This window comes from Elephas maximus, chromosome 16 (assembly GCF_024166365.1).
Source record: "Elephas maximus indicus isolate mEleMax1 chromosome 16, mEleMax1 primary haplotype, whole genome shotgun sequence".
NCBI lineage: Eukaryota > Metazoa > Chordata > Mammalia > Proboscidea > Elephantidae > Elephas > Elephas maximus.
The window spans coordinates 48,713,638-48,734,764 of NC_064834.1; the positions used below are offsets into that span (position 1 = coordinate 48,713,638).

General features: G+C 34.2%; 1 protein-coding gene across 6 annotated transcripts in view; it reads left to right on the top strand.

Annotated features, from left to right (window-relative positions):
- Positions 1-21,127, top strand: part of LCOR (ligand dependent nuclear receptor corepressor) — a 147,213-nt gene that overhangs the window by 98,751 nt on the left and 27,335 nt on the right. For 5 of the 6 annotated variants that reach the window (XM_049856111.1, XM_049856112.1, XM_049856113.1 and 2 more), the window contains 3 exons: positions 2,191-2,323; positions 6,548-6,835; positions 9,674-9,767. In XM_049856111.1, coding sequence (XP_049712068.1) covers positions 2,191-2,323; positions 6,548-6,835; positions 9,674-9,767 — 515 coding nt within the window. Of the gene's footprint in view, positions 1-2,190; positions 2,324-6,547; positions 6,836-9,673; positions 9,768-12,261; positions 19,052-21,127 lie in introns of those variants that run through there. The other variant, XM_049856115.1, reaches the window with a different exon arrangement.

The window sequence follows — 21,127 nt, forward strand, 5'->3', positions numbered from 1 at the left end:
TTGCCAGGTCCATCTTCTAAGACACCACTGAGTGAGTTTGAACTACACTCCTTTTGGTTACTTAGTCCAGTGCATAACCATTTGCGCCACCTGTTAATCTTCAAGGAGATGCAAATCTAAATCACGGTAATGTACCACTTCTCATCTGATGGGATGGATGTGATCAAAGAGATAATAGCAAGCATTCATGAGCCTGTGAGAAACTGGAACCCTTATACATTGCTCTTGGTAATATAAAATGATGTAGTCTCTTTAGAAAATGGTTCAACACTTCCTTAAAATGTTAAATGTAGTTACCTTATGACTTAACAGTTCCGCTCTGATGTATGTTTCCTAGAGAAATGAAAATATACATCCACACAAAAACTTGTACACAAATGTTAATAACAGCAATATTCACAGTAGCCAAAAATCGGAAATAATCCAGATGTCCATCAGCTGATGAATGGATAAACAAAATGTGGTGTATCCATACAATGAAATATTATATAGCAATAAAAAGAAAGTAAATATGGATATGTGCTAATACAAACGAATCTTGAAAACATCATACTAAATGAAAAAAGTTACAAAAAACAAATTGTATGATTTGCTTTATATGAAATGTCCAGAATAAGATACAGTTTCCTTCTGAGGTATGAAAATGATCTAAATCTAGATTGTGGTGATCTTCCCACAGCTCTGAGAGTATACTAAAAACTACAGAGTTTTTACACTTTAAAATAGTTGAATTGTATGTTATGTGAATTACATCTCAATAAAGCTACTTAAAACAACAACAGATAGACGTGACCATAATTGATATGAACCTACTTTAAGTGGTTCTGTGTATTTCACTGTCCAGGTTGTCACAGTTGGTAATTGTTTGATTCAAGAAAGAATATGTAGTAACTGCCTAGGTTAGAAGGTAATCTGAATGGTACATTAAACCGAGTTTAAGTGTAGATACTGTATTTGCAAAAGTCTGACTTGAACTGACTGAATGTAGGAATAATTAGTATAAGTACAAAAAAAAATTTTTTTTCAGATTATGCCACATAACATATGATTGTTAAAAATCAATGACATGACACTGAAGTATAATACAGTGGAGAATTTTATTGGACTCTTTGATTAATGCCTGTTATTTGTGACTAAAAAAAAATTTCATAATAGTTTTAGTCTGTGAAGGAAAGTTGGCAAGTACTACTACAGTAAAAGTTGTTGCAATGGGTAATTATTTGTAACACTTAAAATATTTTGCCTAAAATTTTTTTTTAACAAATTATGTGGTCAGCTTAATGTGTCACACATAGAAGTGTTCATGGATGATTGCTTTGAGTACCCTGATTATTCCTTAGCTGCAGGGGTAGAAGTAAGTGGAAAGCATTTTGACTTAGTTCACTTCTCCTGCAGTCAGGGAGCAGATGATGGGAGTCTCTGGGATAGTCTAGTGTAGCATCTTGAAACTTCTTGATCAGGACTCACATTTCATGTTGCAGACATGTTCAAGCATACGTACATGTATATATAACAGTAACAAGAAATACGGAAATAGTTACCTTTACCATATACAGTGTACTCTAGCTTTAATTTTATTTTTTCTAATGCTAGTTTTGATCTAGTAAATCAATTTCAGAACCCACTAAGAGTTTTGAGAACCACAGTTTTCAAAACAGTGGCCTAGGAATAGAATTATAAATTTAAATATATTCTCTTTGAGTTTTCCTTCCTAATGGCCTTTTAAAAGTCTTTGTGTTTTGTATCAGAAAAAAACATATTTCATACTAGGAGAACAAATATGATCCTCAAGTCAAATGAAGTTTGAGATTTAAGGTTTCTTTTATTATTTAAAAAAGCAATCTGTCTGAGTTGGAAGCGAGCTGTTGCTAAAGTGTAATAAGAACCAATGTGTTTGAATGCTCAAGGAAAGTTTCCCTTGGGAATTACAGTCTAATTAGAGTTTACTTGTGATTAAAAATAATAAAAAACATGAATTAAAAACCGTCTAAAGTTATGTTATATTCATTTTGTTTTTATACTTTTGTAGAGTTACATTTTATCCTGATTTGAAGTTTTAAAATAGTTTAAATTGTATTGAACTGATTTGTTTTATCTGTTATTAAAGTTTGTCTTCAGTGATGCATCTTTGCTTTTGCTATTGAATGGGGAAAGATTTTTGTGCAAATGTTTTACCAAATATTTTTGCAGGGACACTTAGTCGATCTGGATGAACCAGCTTCGGGAGCTGGGCAAGAAGCTCTGCTTAAACAAGGGCAAGCAAAAATCATTCGATTCGAGAGACAAGCAGAAGAGTTCCTCAATGCAGTCTTTTATAGAAAAGGTTGGTTTCAGTGAAGAATGACATTTAGCATCTGCTTGTCTTATATTAATCTTAATTTGAATGCCATTTTTACAAGAGAGTCTTAAAAATATGTGTATATATATGTTTGATATCCACTCTATATTTCTCTATTTCTTTGATCAAATTAAATTTGGGATAGGGTAAGGCAAGCCCCCTTCTCCTATCCCCCTCCCTTTTTTTTGCTCTGAAGTTATGGTGCCATGTAAGTTTTCGTTAGTTTAGAAAATTATTATGAGAAAATGAAAATTTTAAGGTTTTAGCATTTCTGTATTTCGTTAATTTTTTATACATACAGTCACTGTTCAATTACCGATAATTACCCAGAGAAGTTTCATTTGGAGACAAAGTATAAATTTATATCTTGAAATTAGATTTGCAAGCATTTTTTATCCTTCATATATTCTCATTTCACTTAATTTTTTTAATTATTAGAATTAAAGAAATAGCCTCATTGTTATATACTATAACTTACCTACTTTTGAGGTGACATTTAATAATTTGACCTCTTGCATTTTTCAATTTATCTTTCTCCCTGAAATTTTGTATGCTTGTTTTATATTTCTTTTATAGTAAAAATATAAATGTATATAAAAATAAAATAGGAAATCTCTTCAATCCTAAGTGCTGAGGTTTAGGAAGTCTTCATGGAGACATTTTGTTCTTTTCCCTACCCACATAGCATAATTTCCATAAATCAAGAAGACCTTCCCTTCTCATGATCCATTCTAGTGAGAGTCTTTACTTTAAAGAAATTATTTCTAAATTCTTTTGTATTCCTGAGGCACACCTTTCCTCTAGTTTCAACATAGAGGTTACTATGATACATTCTAAAAAACTTTCCAGCAGACTAAAAGATTCCACTTTCTTTAATATTTCCTCATATGTTCGAGTTCAGTATGAGCCAAAGCATCATGTATAATTAAGGAATGCACAGAGACAATTTTTTCAGTGATACATACAGTTTCTTCCATTAGCTCCTTAGGCAAAATTAAATCTTTTAGTACACTGTCACTTTTTTTTTTTTTAATACCCACTAGCACTCTCTGACCCTAAAGCTCTCAGCCTAGGCTCTCATGCTCAGCTTATCATTCCCATAAAACTTCCTGAATTTTAAAATTATACCCAAAATACTTGTTTCCTTGGTTAGTTTTATGAATACTGTATGTGATTGTTTATTCAAACAATTCATATTAAAAGTATAAATGACTGATAGATCAGCTCTGTCAGTTCATTACCCAAATAAAATTAAGTCATGGGTCTGATGTGTTGCTATAGCAAGCTTCATTACCTGAAAAGAACCCCTCTCCCTAATTTACACGGAAGAACCACTTTTCATCCTCTTTTTTCATAGAGGGAGTTAACAAGGTCAGTCATAAATAAGCCAGATTCCCACAGAGAAATTCAGTCCCACTTCTCTACTAGTTCCATTACTTTGTCATGGAGGAATAATCTATATTAACATTCTTGTCCTGTTTCTTATTTAGAAATTAACCTTTGAGCACATAAACTTTAGGGGAAGAATTTTTACCTTGGAATTGGACTCAGGATAGACTTCAAGAGAATGAGACTACTATGAAATTGTATATAAAGTTAGGTGTGTATATTTGTCTGTAAACTGGCATCCGATGCTTGGAAAAAGAACTGTTGTTTTGGAATTGAAAGTTATATACTAATATTGTTATTTTTAGATGTTTTATTAATCTTCTTGGAAATGTCTCAGAGGTGTCTGTTAGTACCCTTCAGGTTAATACCAAAAATGTTCACTATCCAGGATTATGACAGGCAATTTAGTCTGAAGAGGATATTTTGTTTTTAAAAAATAATTCAGATGCTTAGATTGTTGCTTTGTCTCCAAGTATTGTAAATTGTATATTTTAAGTATGCAGAGGTTATGTAGCAAGGTGGAAACATGGATAAAAATAAAAGTAGGCTGTTGTGGTACGTACAAATTGTATGGCATGCGTTAATTCCAATTTGAAAACACTCTATACCTTCTACAACTGTTAGAATAACATTTTTTTCAGCTTTCTTTGTCACATTTGTTTGAAAATTTGACAGTTTTCTTAATGTTAGATTTATATTTTAAAATACACAGTGGCTGTGATATAGTATTTAAATGTTTTACTGTAGTTTTAATTTTTATCTGGTTCGTGGCTTTTATTGGACTCAATTATGTGTGTTCCTCTAGGCATAGATGTGTTTGTAGATGTTATGTTTTAAGTAAGCAAAAGAACGAACTGTTCAAGAAACTTTCAAAAGATGTAGAAATTCACATGGCAGAAATGTCATCTGATTCATAAACGTTGGTTGTGTGTTTTTTATGATTGTTTTAGTCATTCATTCACCAAAGAGGCAAACTGTGGTGCAGGCATGAAAACCCCAAGTTAGCACTCTGTGATCTTTATCCTAAAAATCTTTTACAAAGCCGTTGAATTATATTTGTTCTAGTTTAACTTAGCTGTAAGTTCCTTACAGCTCCAAAATACTATGGGTAAAGTATTTTGCCTTTTATACTTAATCTTTAAAAGACCAAATTATTTCATTTTCCTTCCTATTTGGCACTTTCCGTTTTCTTTATTCCGTATTCTGCAGTTTTACAGGGGAAAAAAAATACACTAATGTATGTAAGATATCATATATGCTTAAATACAAATTTCCTTATGGAGGATTGTATGCTATGTAGAAAAAAATGGATCTTAATTGGAAAGTTAAATGAATGTTGATCAGAAAATCCAGTGAGTAGACATTTGGTACAGCAATGTATAGCTAGAATGTTTATTAAAACATGTAAGGAACCATTGCCAGTGATTGTAGGAACCTCTGAATTTTATCTGATTGAATACGTTTATTCTTACACCCTCTAGAATACTCATAGTCTCTATTTATAGAGAAGACATTTAGAGGGGTAAATACTTGGTAATAGAACAGAAATGACTATCATTAGGGCAAGCCTTGTTAAACTCCTTTGAATTAAATAAATATTCTGACATTATGGATATCTTATGGTATTGAATATTGCCTCTTCAGGGAAAAAAAAAATTGTTTTTAGGTGTCCTGTGAGGTTTTGATCATGTTGTTTTTTGGTGAAGAGTGTAGATTTTAATAGTAGTAAGAGTCAGTCTTTCTTTAAATTTATAGATGAGCTTAAGTTCCTTACAGCTCCAAAATACTATGGGTAAAAGTATTTTGCCTTTTATACTTAATCTTTAAAAGACCAAGAACACCGAGATTTTCTGAGAGCAAGAGGTGGCAGTCTGCTTCCGTAAAGATTACGGCCTCGGGAACCCTATGAGGCATTTCTCCTCTGTCCTGTGAGGTCACTGTGAGTCGGAATTGACTTGACAGCAATGGGTAATGGTTTATTGGCACGTCTACCACAAACATTGTGAAGTGTGCTGGGGAGTAAAGGTCGCAGATGGAACATTAAGATGAGACAAGTTCTAATCAAAGGTCTACAGCTAACCATCTCTACAAACTTGAACAGGTCACTTACTCTTTAGATCATTTTTCCCTCATTTGTAAAAAAAGATGGTGATTTGATTCATCCATTTCTTATCCATGTAATATGAATGCATACGTTACACCAGGCAAGATTAGGTGCTGAATATACACAGGAAACAAACACAGCCTCTGCTCTTGGGAAGCTTAGTCTGCCTGGTAGACTATTATAGTGTGGTAATGATAGAGGCGTGGTATTAATAATACTTTTATTTATACAAAACATTTCCCCTTTGATTTTATCCTATTTGACTTTTAAGATCACTTCCAGTGCTAAAAGTTGTGAGTCAGTGAATTTTTATGGCCTTTATTTTAAAATTAAGAGGAGATGACTGGGGAAAAATCTAGGGGAAACCTGATGTGATCTGTAGGTGGTAAACAGGAGAGTAATTATTTCATTAGAGAAAGGTTTTGGGATTCTGTATCAGGTAAGTGATTCTTGCCCGTAAGATATACTATTTGTTATCCCTGTATTTAATTTCATAATCCTGGAGGAAATGTTTAGAAATATTTTAATGATAATTTTATTTTTAAAAATCTGCAATTTATAAGCTTAGAAATTAAAAATATAATTCAAAGAGGGAATACAATTTTTAGGATATTGCATTTTAAGAAAAAAATAAAATGAAATTTTATGTTTGATTGAAAGCTGTCTTTTTTTAGTACATTGTCCCACTTTAAAAGTAAATAAATCTTTGTTTACAGACAGTCCCTGGGTCTCCGACCCCAATATTCCCCTAGTGGCCCGTGAGATCATGCAGCGAATGATCCAACAATTTGCTGCTGAATATACCTCAAAAAATAGCTCTACTCAGGACCCCAGCCAGCCCAATAGCACAAAGAACCAAAGCCTGCCGAAAGCATCTCCAGTCACCACCTCTCCCACGGCTGCAACTACTCAGAACCCTGTGCTCAGCAAACTTCTCATGGCTGACCAAGACTCACCTCTGGACCTTACTGTCAGAAAGTCTCAGTCAGAACCTAGCGAACAAGGTATGGTTTGATGTTAAGGTCTCCTCTATCCAAGCGGAATAATTTGGGGAGAAAAAAAAAATATCAGCAATTAGGGCAGCAGCAGCAATAATAAGATGAAAACTAATGTGATTCTTAAATTATTCCTGACTGTGCAGTGATGGAGAAGCACAGATGAAGTGGCTACCTTACCCATCAGCACTTAGTAAAAATTATTGATGTACCACCCAGGAAAATTAGGCAGTTATAGTTATTACTGAACTTTTAAGTTATTTGATATTTATGTAAGCATAACCTTTCCAAAACATTGTCATACCCATTTTTTTATTTGGACTCCTATAAAAAATTAAGCTTTCCTTTATCCATCAGTGGTCTAAGATTAGCACCTATCTGAGAAATAAGCTTGCCTTTACTTGTTAGGTAGAAGTTGTATACTGCATAGAGGTTATAAGCCAAAAGTATATACTATTTGCATTTTTTTAAAAGAAACTTACTAGGGTCAAAAATCTTTAAATGAGAAGAAGACAGTAGAACACATTTTAGACTGAGAAGTTCAGGGTAGTTTGACTAGTAATTTCAGAATTAAGTAAATTTTAAGTATTCAGTGTTTTATAAATATATAAACACATACACACATACGTGCACAGTATTATGAACTAGCCTTAGAGTAAAAAGAAAAATTTTTGGTCCTAATTAGTTGAATAGGTTAGCAAGTGTTTTTTGAGTTTCTGAAACATTTATTCTCTTCAATAGATTAAATATTCCTATTGCTTTGTAATCCCATTTTACCTTTAATTTCACAAGAATGAACTGAGCATTTCAGCACAGCCGTTGTTCTGAGCCTTCACACATTGTACATTAGTGATATCTGTACTGATTAGGTTTTATTGTTGTAGAAATTGCATAAGTGTATGTGGAAAGGCTGAGATGTGTGGATTTATTGGTGAGGAATACATGTATTTTGGAAAATAAATAAATTTAATTTTTAAAAGACTTTCTTTTGCTTAGCCTAAGTAATTTATGAAGGGATTACATTTAATGGACTGGCTGTAGTTGCTTACTAAAGAATATATTCTTTGAGTAGTTTTCCTTTGCTTTTTTCCTGTCTCTGTGTCATTAAACGGCAATTAGAATCTCTTAAATTCTGAGAGATTTCCTAACAGGAGATCTCATAGTTGTCCAGTGTTCACATTGAACATTGTACCTTTGGTTACCATATTTGCAAAATTCTTTGTTTTGTTAGGTTCTCTCCCCCACCCCCGATATTGATACTCATTGGAAACCTCATTGCTCTAAATATTGTATTAAAATCTTCAGGTTTACAGTAGGAAAATGACAGCATTGAGGCTATATTTAAAGGCTATTTTTATTAATAATGGAGGATAACATACAAAGAGGCCACTCAGTCTGATTTAACTTTCTATCACTGGTGTCGTAATTAAGAAATATGTTTATTGACAGCATGTGCTCCCCAAGAGAAATTTTAACTATAAGATTATAATGAATAGACTACAAATGAAACAGAATTTTTAAAACTACATTTCTCTAATGAATTTTAGTATGCTTTCAACTTTAATCACAATATTTATTGGTAGACTTAAAATAGGTTGCTTGTTTGATTAGACAGACTTAAAAAGTCTTTCAATAGTACTATCTTTGATTCAAAAACTTTTCAGCAGTGCATTTTGTGTGTTAGATGTCTAATTGGGTTAGGATATGTGATTCCATAAAATTACAATTATAAATGTTAATTACTTTAAGGGAGAGAACTTAGATATATGTGAATATGGGCTTTTTTGTTTGTTTGGCTGTCTACAAAATCAGAGCATGTGTATTTTTAACAGCCTGAAATAGGAAGTTACAACGTCCTCAGACACAAGTCTTAAGTAGGTTCTATACTCAGACAGTTTTTAATATAACTAGATAGCAGAGCCTCTCTGCTGGCACCTGAAAATCAGATGCATTGAATATTATTTTGCTCTGTTAATTTTGGAAAGAATGGCAGCTTTAAGAGTCCAGACTGCGAGATTTCTAGATGTGTCTATAAGGAAAAAAAAAGTCTTTGAGGGGGAAAAAGATCTTCTGATTTTGTATATCAGTAACATGAATTTGTAATTTGGTCTTACTTCAATAAAATTGTAACACCTCCAGGCACTTAACCAGTATCAAGACTGTTTCTTCTTTCTTTCCCTAAACTTTGCCTACCAGTTTGTAATACCTTATTTGTGGAAAAACTGCCTTTGAAAATTTCTCAAGTGAATTTTGAATCTTTGAAGATTTCTTCAAAAGATTGACTTCAAATGTACAATTTTTTTTGCAGATGTGTCCAAAGAGGAATTAGGACCTACCCACATTATAAATAGTTAACAACTGTTTTATACATATATAGATGTAATTTAATCAAAATCCAGCCTTTATATACTTTTGATGTTTTTGGTTATATAGTTTGTATGGCATTGTGTGGAACATTAAAAACTCATATGGTTTGATCAAGGTAAATTTAGAAAGTGAAGCCTAGTAGTCCTAGTGCAGAACCTCATGCCGGGTAAACTGGTATTTCTAATACCTCGCTCTGTCTTAACATTTCCTATGACCTGCTTTACCTCTTCTTTTTACCCAATTAATAAAATATTTAACCCTTGGTAATATTAAACATAACATGCTCTGCTAAATTTATATAGCTTCAGGAGGAAAAATTATACTGAATTTATTATGTGAATTGATTTACTAACTCAAATACATATGTGGCTAGTATACCTGTTAGTTGACTAGAGCTACCACTTTTTCAGTTTTAGCCTACACAATTCACGTTCGCTCCTAGCTTTTAATATCTTCAGATGTTCCTTTGTGTCTCTACAGACGGTGTACTTGATCTGTCCACTAAGAAAAGTCCATGTGCTGGCAGCACTTCCCTGAGCCATTCTACAGGCTGCTCCAGTACTCAAGGGAACGGGTAAGGGAAAATATTTGTAGCCTTCCATAGTTTTATATAGATAATGTATCAAAGATTGGTGCAAGTCTCCCTTGTATATTTTAATAAGTAACCCTTCAAAGTAACAGGCTCATAGGTGGGACTATTGTAAAATGACTTTTAATCTATCAAGTAAAAGTATAATCTGTGCAATCTAAACTCGGCTAGTATAGATCAGTTTTAAATAGTAAATAATCATGATTATGGCAAGACTAAGTCTTTGGACTTTTTGTTGCTGAGTGTTTTGGAGTGTGAAACCCTAGCTAAATAATTCCAAAGTGAAGATGTAAAGGCAGTATTGTGTGTGCTGAAGTTTTAGAATGAAAATTGGACTCAAGTATTTAACTTGCTATCTCTAGCGGTGTGTGTGTGTGTGTGTATTTGTTTTTGGTTTGGTTTTGTTTGTTGACTCGAACTGTAATTTTAACTTTGTATTACAGTTCAGAAAATGTAATTATATGTTTTTTGTTTTCTAATAGGTAAGAATGGTTGTAGATGTTGATGGATAGCTATTTTATGCTGCCAGGACATTATTACATGCTCAGTTTTGATAACTCATAGCAAAGTTAAGTGAATTCTCCAACTACCTAATTATACAGTATAAGAATTGTCGAATCCTCACTATGTGTGTACCTTGTAGCCATTTAGAAAAGTCAGGTATTGAAGATATTTAGAAGTCATATTGAGAAGGTACTTCCGTATAACTGTGTTGTGACCAAAAGTCACTTTCATCTAGATATGAAAAATAACTTCAATAGGTCTAAATTAAATAGGTTTATTTAACTTGTAGAATATAAACTTGGGAAATTGTTTAGACAATAAAGTAACAAGTAGACACCAAATGGGCTAACTTTTTCCAACTTATTCTTAATTACCTTGAAACTGAGGGATTCCTTTACTGACTTCTAAAATACCCCTACCCCCTTTATTTTCTCTAAAATTTTGTTATTTTTCTGTTCCTCACTTCCTTTTTTTCATCTAAAAATAACTGTTAATCTATTTTACATAGTTTACTATTTTTTCTTAAACTCTTCTTTTCACTATATACTATGTATAAGTCAGCATGGTCCCAAGTCAGTGAGTTCCAGACACGTACACACACACAAATCTTAAGTTGTATAATTAAGGGTATATGCAGGAGAATCGCAAATGTGGTTTACATAAATGACTCTCTTGCTTGCAGTTCACTTTAAACTGGGCTACCAAGTCCATGTATTATATGGTTGAAGTTGCTGTGTTTATCCCTCCGAATGGAAGGCGTTTTCTACATGCTTTTGTTTTACGGGAGACAAATAGACCAAAAGTACTGCCCATATTTTAGTTGAATATTCAGTTGTTATCCTTGCTGTGTTACTTACTATGACAGCACAGAGTGTCCCTATGGACTCATGGAGAACCTATGTGGCTTACCATCATTCATGCAAAATTCACTATTGTGCCTAGTTAATGTAATCATTCCCCTTGGGCATGCTTTGCCAGTTGCCAATCTTGATAATCTTTCTCTGTTGTGAAAATCAGAATTATGAATTAGCTTTGTGTGAACATTATTTGAAAGCTATCCACTTAAAATACCAAAATAGATGCTTAATATTTCAAGAAGAGAAGTTTTTTTTTTAACCAAAGGAAACTACCGTGAAGTTGTTCATGTACCTCTGACAATGATTACTTCGACTAAAATTTAAGGAACAAATTTGTGGGGAAAATAAAGAGTAATTTCTTTAAAGCTTGGAATATTTTAAATGCAGAATCAGTAATACTCATGTATCTGCAACTGATAGTATTTTAAAATGGAGAAGTATGGTAAGTTATAATGCGCAATGGGTTTTTTAGTTTTGTTTTTAATTTTTGGCCGCAGCTATATATTTTTTTTCCAAGCAAAATAAGGAATGCTATTTGGAGTTGTTTGATTTTTAATAATGAACATCAACTTGTTTGTGGGACAAATGAGCAATTATATGAGTTCCACCAGTGTAAATGGTTCCAGTTTTGCAGCTGGTTGTCACGAATGTTGAATATGTTGCATTAAAATAAATAATTTGGCTTACTCTTTTATTACTGTACTTGTTTAGTGGTAACGTCACATTGGTAACACAATTCTGTGTAGATCTATGGAGACTGATGATTACTTTGTAATTAATAATTAAGGTGCTATTTTCAGACAGTTGCGCGAAACTTTTTCTCCGAAAATTTGTGAACCCAGCCAGAGACCAGCTGACAGGTTTAATTTTTCTTTGCCCAAAAAGCTCCTGTTTTTGTTTTTTTGTTGTTTTTTTCTTTTTTCCTTTTTCTTTTTTTGTGAACAAGTTTTAAAACTAACTGCTGAGACCTTTTTTTTTTTTAATTTTAGAGAAAAATAAATAAATAACACAAAGTGATGTTACCCAAGCAAGGCCTTCTAATAAAGGAGTGGTCCCCTCACCCATCCCTCCCTACCTGTGCAAGTCCTGCTCACATCAGTTTCCTTCCATCCAATTAGGCGACCTGGGAGACCCAGCCAGTACCGCCCAGACGGACTTCGGAGTGGTGATGGGGTACCTCCAAGAAGCTTACAGGATGGAGCCAGGGAAGGTTTTGGACACTCCACATCACTCAAAGTTCCACTGGCTCGATCTCTGCAGATTAGTGAAGAACTACTGAGCAGAAACCAATTGTCCACAGCTGCCAGCCTTGGGCCATCTGGATTACAGAATCATGGACAACACTTAATATTATCCAGGGAAGCCTCTTGGGCGAAACCACATTATGAATTCAACCTCAGCCGTATGAAATTCAGGGGAAATGGTGCACTCAGCAACATCAGTGACCTTCCTTTTCTTGCAGAAAACTCTGCCTTTCCAAAAATGGCACTTCAAGCAAAACACGATGGAAAAAAGGATGCGAGCCATTCATCTCCTGTAGATTTAAAGATACCGCAAGTTCGAGGAATGGATCTTTCTTGGGAATCTCGCACTGGTGATCAGTACAGCTATAGCTCTTTGGTAATGGGTTCACAAACGGAGAGCGCGCTTAGTAAAAAATTAAGGGCTATTCTTCCAAAACAAAATAGAAAAAGCATGCTAGATGCTGGACCTGATTCTTGGGGCTCAGATGCTGAGCAGTCTACCTCTGGACAGCCATATCCCACATCGGATCAAGAAGGAGACTCTGGCTCCAAGCAGCCTCGGAAGAAAAGAGGGCGTTACAGACAGTACAACAGTGAGATACTGGAGGAAGCAATCTCAGTGGTTATGAGTGGAAAAATGAGTGTTTCCAAAGCTCAGAGTATTTATGGGATTCCCCACAGTACACTGGAGTACAAAGTAAAGGAGAGGCTGGGCACTTTGAAAAACCCTCCAAAGAAAAAGATGAAATTAATGAGGTCGGAGGGGCCAGATGTTTCCGTAAAGATTGAATTAGATCCCCAGGGAGAGGCAGCACAAAGTGCAAATGAATCAAAAAATGAGTAGGAATACTGTAGAGTGCCAATTACTGTACAAACTGGGTGAGCACTACTGCATTGTTTAGCTGTCATTGCTTGCACCTAACTTCATTTACTGTGACACCTGTTTCTTTGCAGATTTTGCATTGACTTGTGTGTACAGAGATGAAAGGTGCATTCAGAATGTGCATATTTTAAAATTTCCATGTGCAGTATGGCTCGGAATATTGTTTGGCCTTTTGCATGTTTCTCTACAAAAGAGAATTGAGTTACCTCACAGAGAACACAGATACATGGAAGTGGACTCTTTGCCTGTAGAGCCTGCATGCTTTTCTTTCATTTTATATTGTGTTTTTTTTCCCCCCCTTAAGTTATATTTGCCCCCCGACCCCCGCTTTTTTTATTTTTTTAAAGGTGGAAAAAAAGCCCCCTTTTAGAAACCACCTCTGTCGTACTGGGAGCTTTATCATTGCAAATTGGAAAGCCATCTTATTAAATTATTCACATTTTTGCTTCTAAGATTCAACTAATGGAAGGATTAAACTAAAGAAAACACTTATAAGAAGAATAATGAACTCTTTGAACTCAAGAAATTTGGTTATCCAGTGACCAATTTACATTTTATAATTTTCTTGTCACTATTAAATTTACTTAATAAATTAGCAGTCTATTCAGTGCTCACCCAGAGGGGTAAGAGGTGGAAAAGGTACACACACTACCTTCAGTCATAACTTCAGTTAATTACTTTGTAACACTACCTTTGCTGTAATTTCATTTGAGATTTTCTAAGGGTAGAATTTGGTCTCACCAACAAGTGAGGATACAGCCTTATCTCATGGAGGACGAGCTCCGTTCTTACTCAGAAGCAGTCAGGGTACATTACATAAAACGATAGAGGATGCCTCATTTTAGCAAACTAGTTTTCTTTGTATTCTTAAATCCTTTTACAGATTTGATCATGTGCTAACTAACGACTGAATGTTGTTGTATTAACTGGTTTAAAATATTCAAGATCTGTTTATTGGGGATGGGAGAAATAGGGAAAGAAATGTGTATAAGTAACTATGATACTGCAAAAGTGATATCTACGTTTTACAGACTCAGTAGTTTGCCTAAATATCCACACTAATGAATGATTCATGTCTGTGGTGAGAAAAGAAACACAACCCCAGGGTAACTGAATGTGATTTAGGTTGTATAGCGTTTCTAACAATAATTCAATCAGGAGTCAAGCTCATTGGAGTTTCTTTTTAATTAATCCAAATACCAGTACAAGGGTGGCTTTTTGTTTTTTAGTTTTTATTTAATTTTGTTGGTTAGATTTTTTTTCTTCTTGGCATCCTACATAATATCGCCTGTGTAATGCTTTCTGATATTCACCTGATTTTCATGGTTGTTTAGCACACATTTAAGGAACTTTCAGATAGTGTTTGAACAAGTACTCCTTGAAGAACATCTAAGCTTTCTTTTCTTTTTTTTTTGAGATGGGCTTTTTCAATTAAAGTAATTAACTTTGGAAAGTTTATTTCATACAGTTTTTTCAAGAATAACTGATAAGTAAAGCCCATGGGATTTAATTTTGCATTGTGACCAAATTAAAATTAACTATTTGTGTAAAACAAAATCCATACCACATACACCCTGTATTCTAATTGCTGGGAAAGATGGTCAGGCCATTCTAGTTTTCTAAATGCTTAGCAAAAGAAAAAAAAAAATCACTAGAGTTTTTTGTAAAACAAAATCAAACTTAGAGCAGTGGTTAAATTGAGGTTGATGATTTCAGATGGCTACTAACAGCTTGAGGAGGAGTAAGTAGGTCCAGTTATTGTCGAGGCATAAATTCTTGCCTGAAAACTTTGGGGCAGTTAATTAAATTAGGTTAAGGATGTTTTTCCCCCAGCAACCTATGTGTTCAAAGGTTAGGCACACCATTGCTGTTATTAAAATATATGCACTGCTCATTCTTGGCATAGTATGGGCTTGTGTTCCTCTTTTGGTTTGGTTATTTCGTGTAGCAGTTTAATGAGTGGATGACTGAGCCTGTTTCCTCTTAGCTTTCTAGTCTTCACAACAGAAAAAGCAGTTTGGGTTCAAAAGCAGTATATGACTCTGCAATGTTTTCCAGCCTAGCTGGAAGTTGCAATAAAAACATGCTATGAAATGTTATGATTTTCATCTGCAGTTGAAGGAAGTTGTAGAAAGTTTGCTGAAAGCAAAGGGTTAAGCTTATGAAGAAATGACTTTGTTTCACACTTAAGAATTTGTCAGCACACAACTAATTGTAGCCATGGTGTCTTTTTGCGTGATACTTGGATTATTCAGTAGCCCAAGATTGCTGCAAAAAGGTTCTTTGAACAATTAATTTGTGCTTGCTTTCCTTATCCCCCTCTCAGAAAGGCATCATTAAAGGCCCATTTAAAAACCTGGCCCTAAAATTCAACTTTTGTAGACTTTTACCATTCAGAGAGGTTTAATCCGATGTGGTAATCTATATAAGTGATGTATGAGTTGAGTTGTGTAAATTTTGTCATTGTAGTGTACATGGAGTGATCATTTTACTAACATAAATATTTTCTATGTGTGTTTCAGTGGATGACAATCGAGCAGCAGAAGAATGGTGTGCCTACCCTTTAATGCTGCAGTTTAAATAAGAGAACTTGTATTGTGTCATTTCAGATTGTAGGCTGAGAGTTGTAAATAGTGAAAATTTGAGTACTTACTATTTGTTTTGGTTAGAAAGTGAATTTAAAAAACAAACCAAACTCTAAACTTTCTCAGATTAAAAGTCCTGAGACCTGAAGATTGTAATATTCATGTCTGTGAAGCTTTTAAACATTACACTTGAGATCAGTCATGACTTGATATTCAGGTAAACTTTCTTTTCCAAGAAGCTTTTGAATAAGCATATTTCCTCCAAAGGTCTCTCTCTTTTTCTTTTTTTTTAAGTGTAGATTATTTTAAAGCACTAATTGCATTACACTGGTAACTGCAATATAAAATAGCCATTATTGTTTTGTGAAGCATGGTTGAAATTAGATAGTGGTCCCTTTTAAATTTCATGAGCCTCTCAAAAAAAAAATAAACTTAAAAAAATTAAAAGCTGCTGAATATTTCAAAAGATATATATTTTACCTTATTGTAGGTTTTGTAAAGTTAGTTTGTAATATTCAGGTGCACTTTTAATGTTAAATTTTGTGTTCAGAGTTCCATTATACCATGTATTTCTTGGAGGTGGCTCATCACATGGCTGGTTGTCAGTCTCGGTGCCGCAGTGATCCATTAATGTTTTTCTTGATTTGCCACACTATTCTTTATTGGCACTTTCAGTGTAGATATTCTGGTTTGGGGACGCCCTCATAAATGTGTAATAGAGATTGGTCTATTCGCATGCTTAATTTCTGCTAATCAGAGTTTTGCATGGCCCAAAAAATGGTTGACCATTTTTATGGTGTGGGAAAGTATAGTTCACAACTGTTTTTGTCACGAAAATTCTTTTCTCACATTTTCCAGTAGGTGGATGATGACATTACTCCAACTAATGATAGTTGGGAGATAATCTATTTAAAAATCAGTTCTTGGCGTTTTTATGAGAGAACATAGATATTATAGAATAGATAAGCTATGGCACTATGAAATCAAAAACACTACATTCTGTGGAAGGGTATCTTGTTTTTATTATTAGCTTTCTCATTGCTGAGACGGTTTAGTCATCAAACTTGACAGTAATGTAGTATATTACTTTGTTTAGTAGGCTCAAAAGTGACTCTGAACTTTGTGATGAGCTATACACTTTTTTCTGTTTCCCAAATACTATGAAGGACAAGGTCTCTCTTTCAGGAAAAATAATTTATATTTGTGTGTATAATACTTTTTGATATTAAGTTTGTTGTTCTGAAGTTTAGATGTTGCTTGATATACTTGCTGCAGCAGACCATGAGTATGAGTAAGGCTTTGTGTGGTAATAGGGGTCCTTATGTGAAGTTAATTACTGTTCAGTTCTGGTGAGCAAGCTCAACAAGTGTGAAGTGTGTATTAGCTTTATTTGGTACACCTTTACTTTACAATATTGAAGTGCTTTTAGAACTCTGGTTATCTTATATAAACCATTACCTCAACCAATTGGCATTTCCATTCCCCAACGTTGTACCTGAGCTGTAACATGAGCTGTATGGGATCAGACAGTAAAACAATAAGGCACAATGAGAAGTCTAGTTCCTAATTTTCTGGAGAGAACTCTAAATTAGATGAAAAATGACTACCTGTAAAGGCCCATATCATAACTACCTTCTCTCATTAGGCAGTACGTAGCAACCTTTGGGCTGCTTGTGAGCTGTATGTTCTTCCTCTACCCCACGTAAGCACATGGTGCCAGGCCTGGTTCTAAGCCTTTGTGATTCTCTTATATTTCATTGCCCCATAATACAGTGAAGCTTAGATTCAGTTAGTTATTTTTATAAAACAAATTAATGAATCTTAGCTCAATGTCAGAACATGAAATTATTTTGAATAGTTACAAAAGATATGACTGTTTGATGTCATTTTATTTAATAGATTCTATCCCTGTAGATTTCATTTGGAAACTACTTTTGCTTTTGTAATTCTTCTTTCTGTAACTAAATGCCAGAGGTCATTTTCATATGAATCATTCGGGTTGCTGTCATTGGTGATAGAATGTGGCAACAGACTGAATTGTTCCACTTAATGTTTTATAGGAGACGTTTAAAATTATATGTTAAGTTTTGGCCTTCACGAAGATATCAAAGATTTTCCTTATTACTTTTCCATTAGAATTAGGTCTTCATTGATACAATGGTCAGGCAAGTATTATTAAAAATTTGATGGCTTTAGCCAAACAGCCTTCTTAGGAGCCTATTAAGCTATATAGGGATTTTTTTTTAAAACTAATTGCTTTCAAAATCTCCTGAAAAGGAAAAAGTATAATTGTGGTTCAAGGAATGCAGACCTCCAAACCCCTCCTCCTCAGTTTATTTTGGATTGATTTTGTCCTTGAGACTTGAGTAGGATTTGTGTGAACGTGGTGGCTGAAGGGAAAATGGAGGAAGTTCTCTGCGTATCTTTTGTCTCTTACTCCCAAATAACCTTGCAGTAAGTAGCCTTTTAAAAAAGGACACATTAGCCCTGTAGCATAACACCATAGGTGTGTGCCCTAAGGTATTATAAAAGCTTGGGGAATGGGAAGGAAGGTGGGAGAATATGTAGGCTTTTGAGAAGAGGCTAACGATTCCAGCCGAAAATACTAAAAACTAGTCACAGGATAGATAATTTGGTAAAGCTGGGCCATCTTCATTGATTATCAGAAAAGTTTTAGATTGTTTGAAAATGAGAATCAAGGCTTATTGATGTTGATTTGACAAACAAATCAGGAATTAATCTTGCAACTATTTGGGGGGTAATTTTAAGGTTTCCAGTTCCTTTAGAGCTGTATCAATAAAAGCTGAAAAGCAAGCACTTTTAGTTAATCATAGATTTATTGGATGTAGCAGATATTTTAATCATAATATTTAATCTTTATTGTTTGAATGTGGAAATGAACTTTTTTACCCTTTGTTGAGCTGTCATTGTACAGGCTCAAGATGATCTTTTCAACACTGGAAATGACCCTACACACATACCAAAAAAAAAAAATCTAAAGCAGTAAGACATATTTGAAGATCCATACCTCTTAGACATTTTAGATTTGTCTTGGGAAAGAATTTATGAACGTATAACCAGTATTAGTGCAGTCTTGGGTTCCTTGTTCTGCATAATTGCACCCTTTCTCAGGTATGTCCTGAAAACATAAATTTTAAAATAATCTCTTTAGAGATTAGATTCTCAGTGGATAGTGTGTAAGGGGACTGGGGGTGGGGGAGTGGGGTAGTTGGACACAGGACATTGACACAGTAGAGCAGGGATTTTTAACCGTCAATAGCCAAATAGAATTTCAATCTAGAATATATTTGCCCCCTCCAAATGAGTGAAACAACTCCTATTTAAGTTTGGTAAATACGCGGTGCTACACTCCTAAAAGTCGTTTCTTTCATCCAGTTGACTTTTTTTTTTCCTGCTTGGTGGAAGGGTATACAGTACACTTTGCTGTCGCTAGGAAAGCACTTGTCAGAAACATTTGAAGTACTAGAAAAGGGATAATTCAGCACTTTTTCTGTTACGACACTAAAGTCTTAATTTATCTTCAGAGTCTGAGGTACTATAAGTTTTAGGATGATTATTTAAAAATATAAAAACATACTACATACATAATATGGGGTCAGATCACATTTATATAAGTAATCCTTATTTTAAAAAAAAAGACAACATTTTGTACCTTTTAAGCAATTCCAAGTGATTGCCTCGTTATCCCATTTCATTAAGCATTTCAGGCTTAAGAATTGGAATTTGAGAGGAGGTGAGGGGAAAAGTCCCCAACATGAAAAATTCAGTCAGACCATTCTAGAAAAATAAACCACTAGGAATAATGGGTAGGGATTCTCTCTCCCTTTAAGTCTTCAGGGAATGAGCAGTATTTAGAATCTTTGGCTGAAATTCAAGCCTTTTTACTGTGTAAATTTTTAATATTAATTCACTGACATGCTTTTTACATCAAAGGACTGAAAATGGATCTTAATATGTTTTTAAGTTGTAGAAGGGTATATTTCTAAAATGAGGGGGGATAATTAACTAGGTTAGTATACCAGCATTAGTAAGTTTAAGGAATTTTAGTATGTAATAGCAAAGTGTTTGATTAAAAGTCTAATCCTATATTGCTAGTCGAAATAGTTACATTCTGATCTAGGAAAGATATAGTCATTGGATATTGATAATGCTGTGCTGTCAGAAAACCAGATTAAGAAACCTTTATCTGACTCCCACATGTTGCTTGTTCTGATGGGATGTATACTTTACAGCAGCTTATTGCTGCTCTGAGAAGAAATGTATAAAATATACATTTGGAGTGTTTGCATATAATTCTTTATAACCTCCACTTTAAATTGTCAGACCTTGGTATTTTATCAGTCCACGTTGTTAAATAAAACTAATGTTCTTAGGAATCCAACTTGTACACACTGTTTAAAAACCCTCAGGGACAGTTTACACACTATTCTCACTCAATTCAGGTACTTTGATGCTATTCTTAAACCTAACAGTGACTTGTATTTTTCTGTTTTGCTTTTATTTCTACGTGCTGGTAGCACATCCTTGATGAATGTCAACTTAAAAACTCAGTTCAGGTATCCAGGTATAACTCAGCCAAACAGATTTTAAAGCTGCATATAACTCTCCAGCACACGGTGCCTCACACTCTTATAGTGGCATTCTATATATTCAGTTATTACTACTGAGCAGATAATATGGGGGTTCCTGTTAACAGTGTATTTAAAAAAACAAAATGTGCATAAATGTATAGCCAGCACACCACACACACATACACACAAGGTTAAATGATATTTTTTAAATGCCACTAATAGCCAGCACAATTAAAAAAACATTCCTTCTGCTTCTGTAAACTGTAACAGATGCAGTTCCTCCTTGATGTGGCTCTTGCTTTTTCACCATAACTACTACTGAATTCAAGCACTGGTCCTTGGATGTCTGACCTCTACATTCTAGTTTATGCAATGTCTTCAGAGAATTCTGTGCACTGGCCACTGTGATGGAACCATTGGGCCAGGAGTGCTTTGAGTTTATTAGTAGTGATTCTGCCAAAGTTGGTGTTGTGACATGAGTATGTAAAATGTCAAAAATTAGCAGAGGTCTGGGTCTGCTTCTTAGCAGCTTTTTGGCAGTATAATTGGTAACCTTGAAGTCCTCACTGACAAGCTCTTCTGATGTGAAGTTCTAATTGTGATGTTTCAGCCCTTTGCATCTTTAATGCTGACTTGTCTACAAGAGGTCTTTATTCTTAAAAACTTCTTTTGTTTTCTGC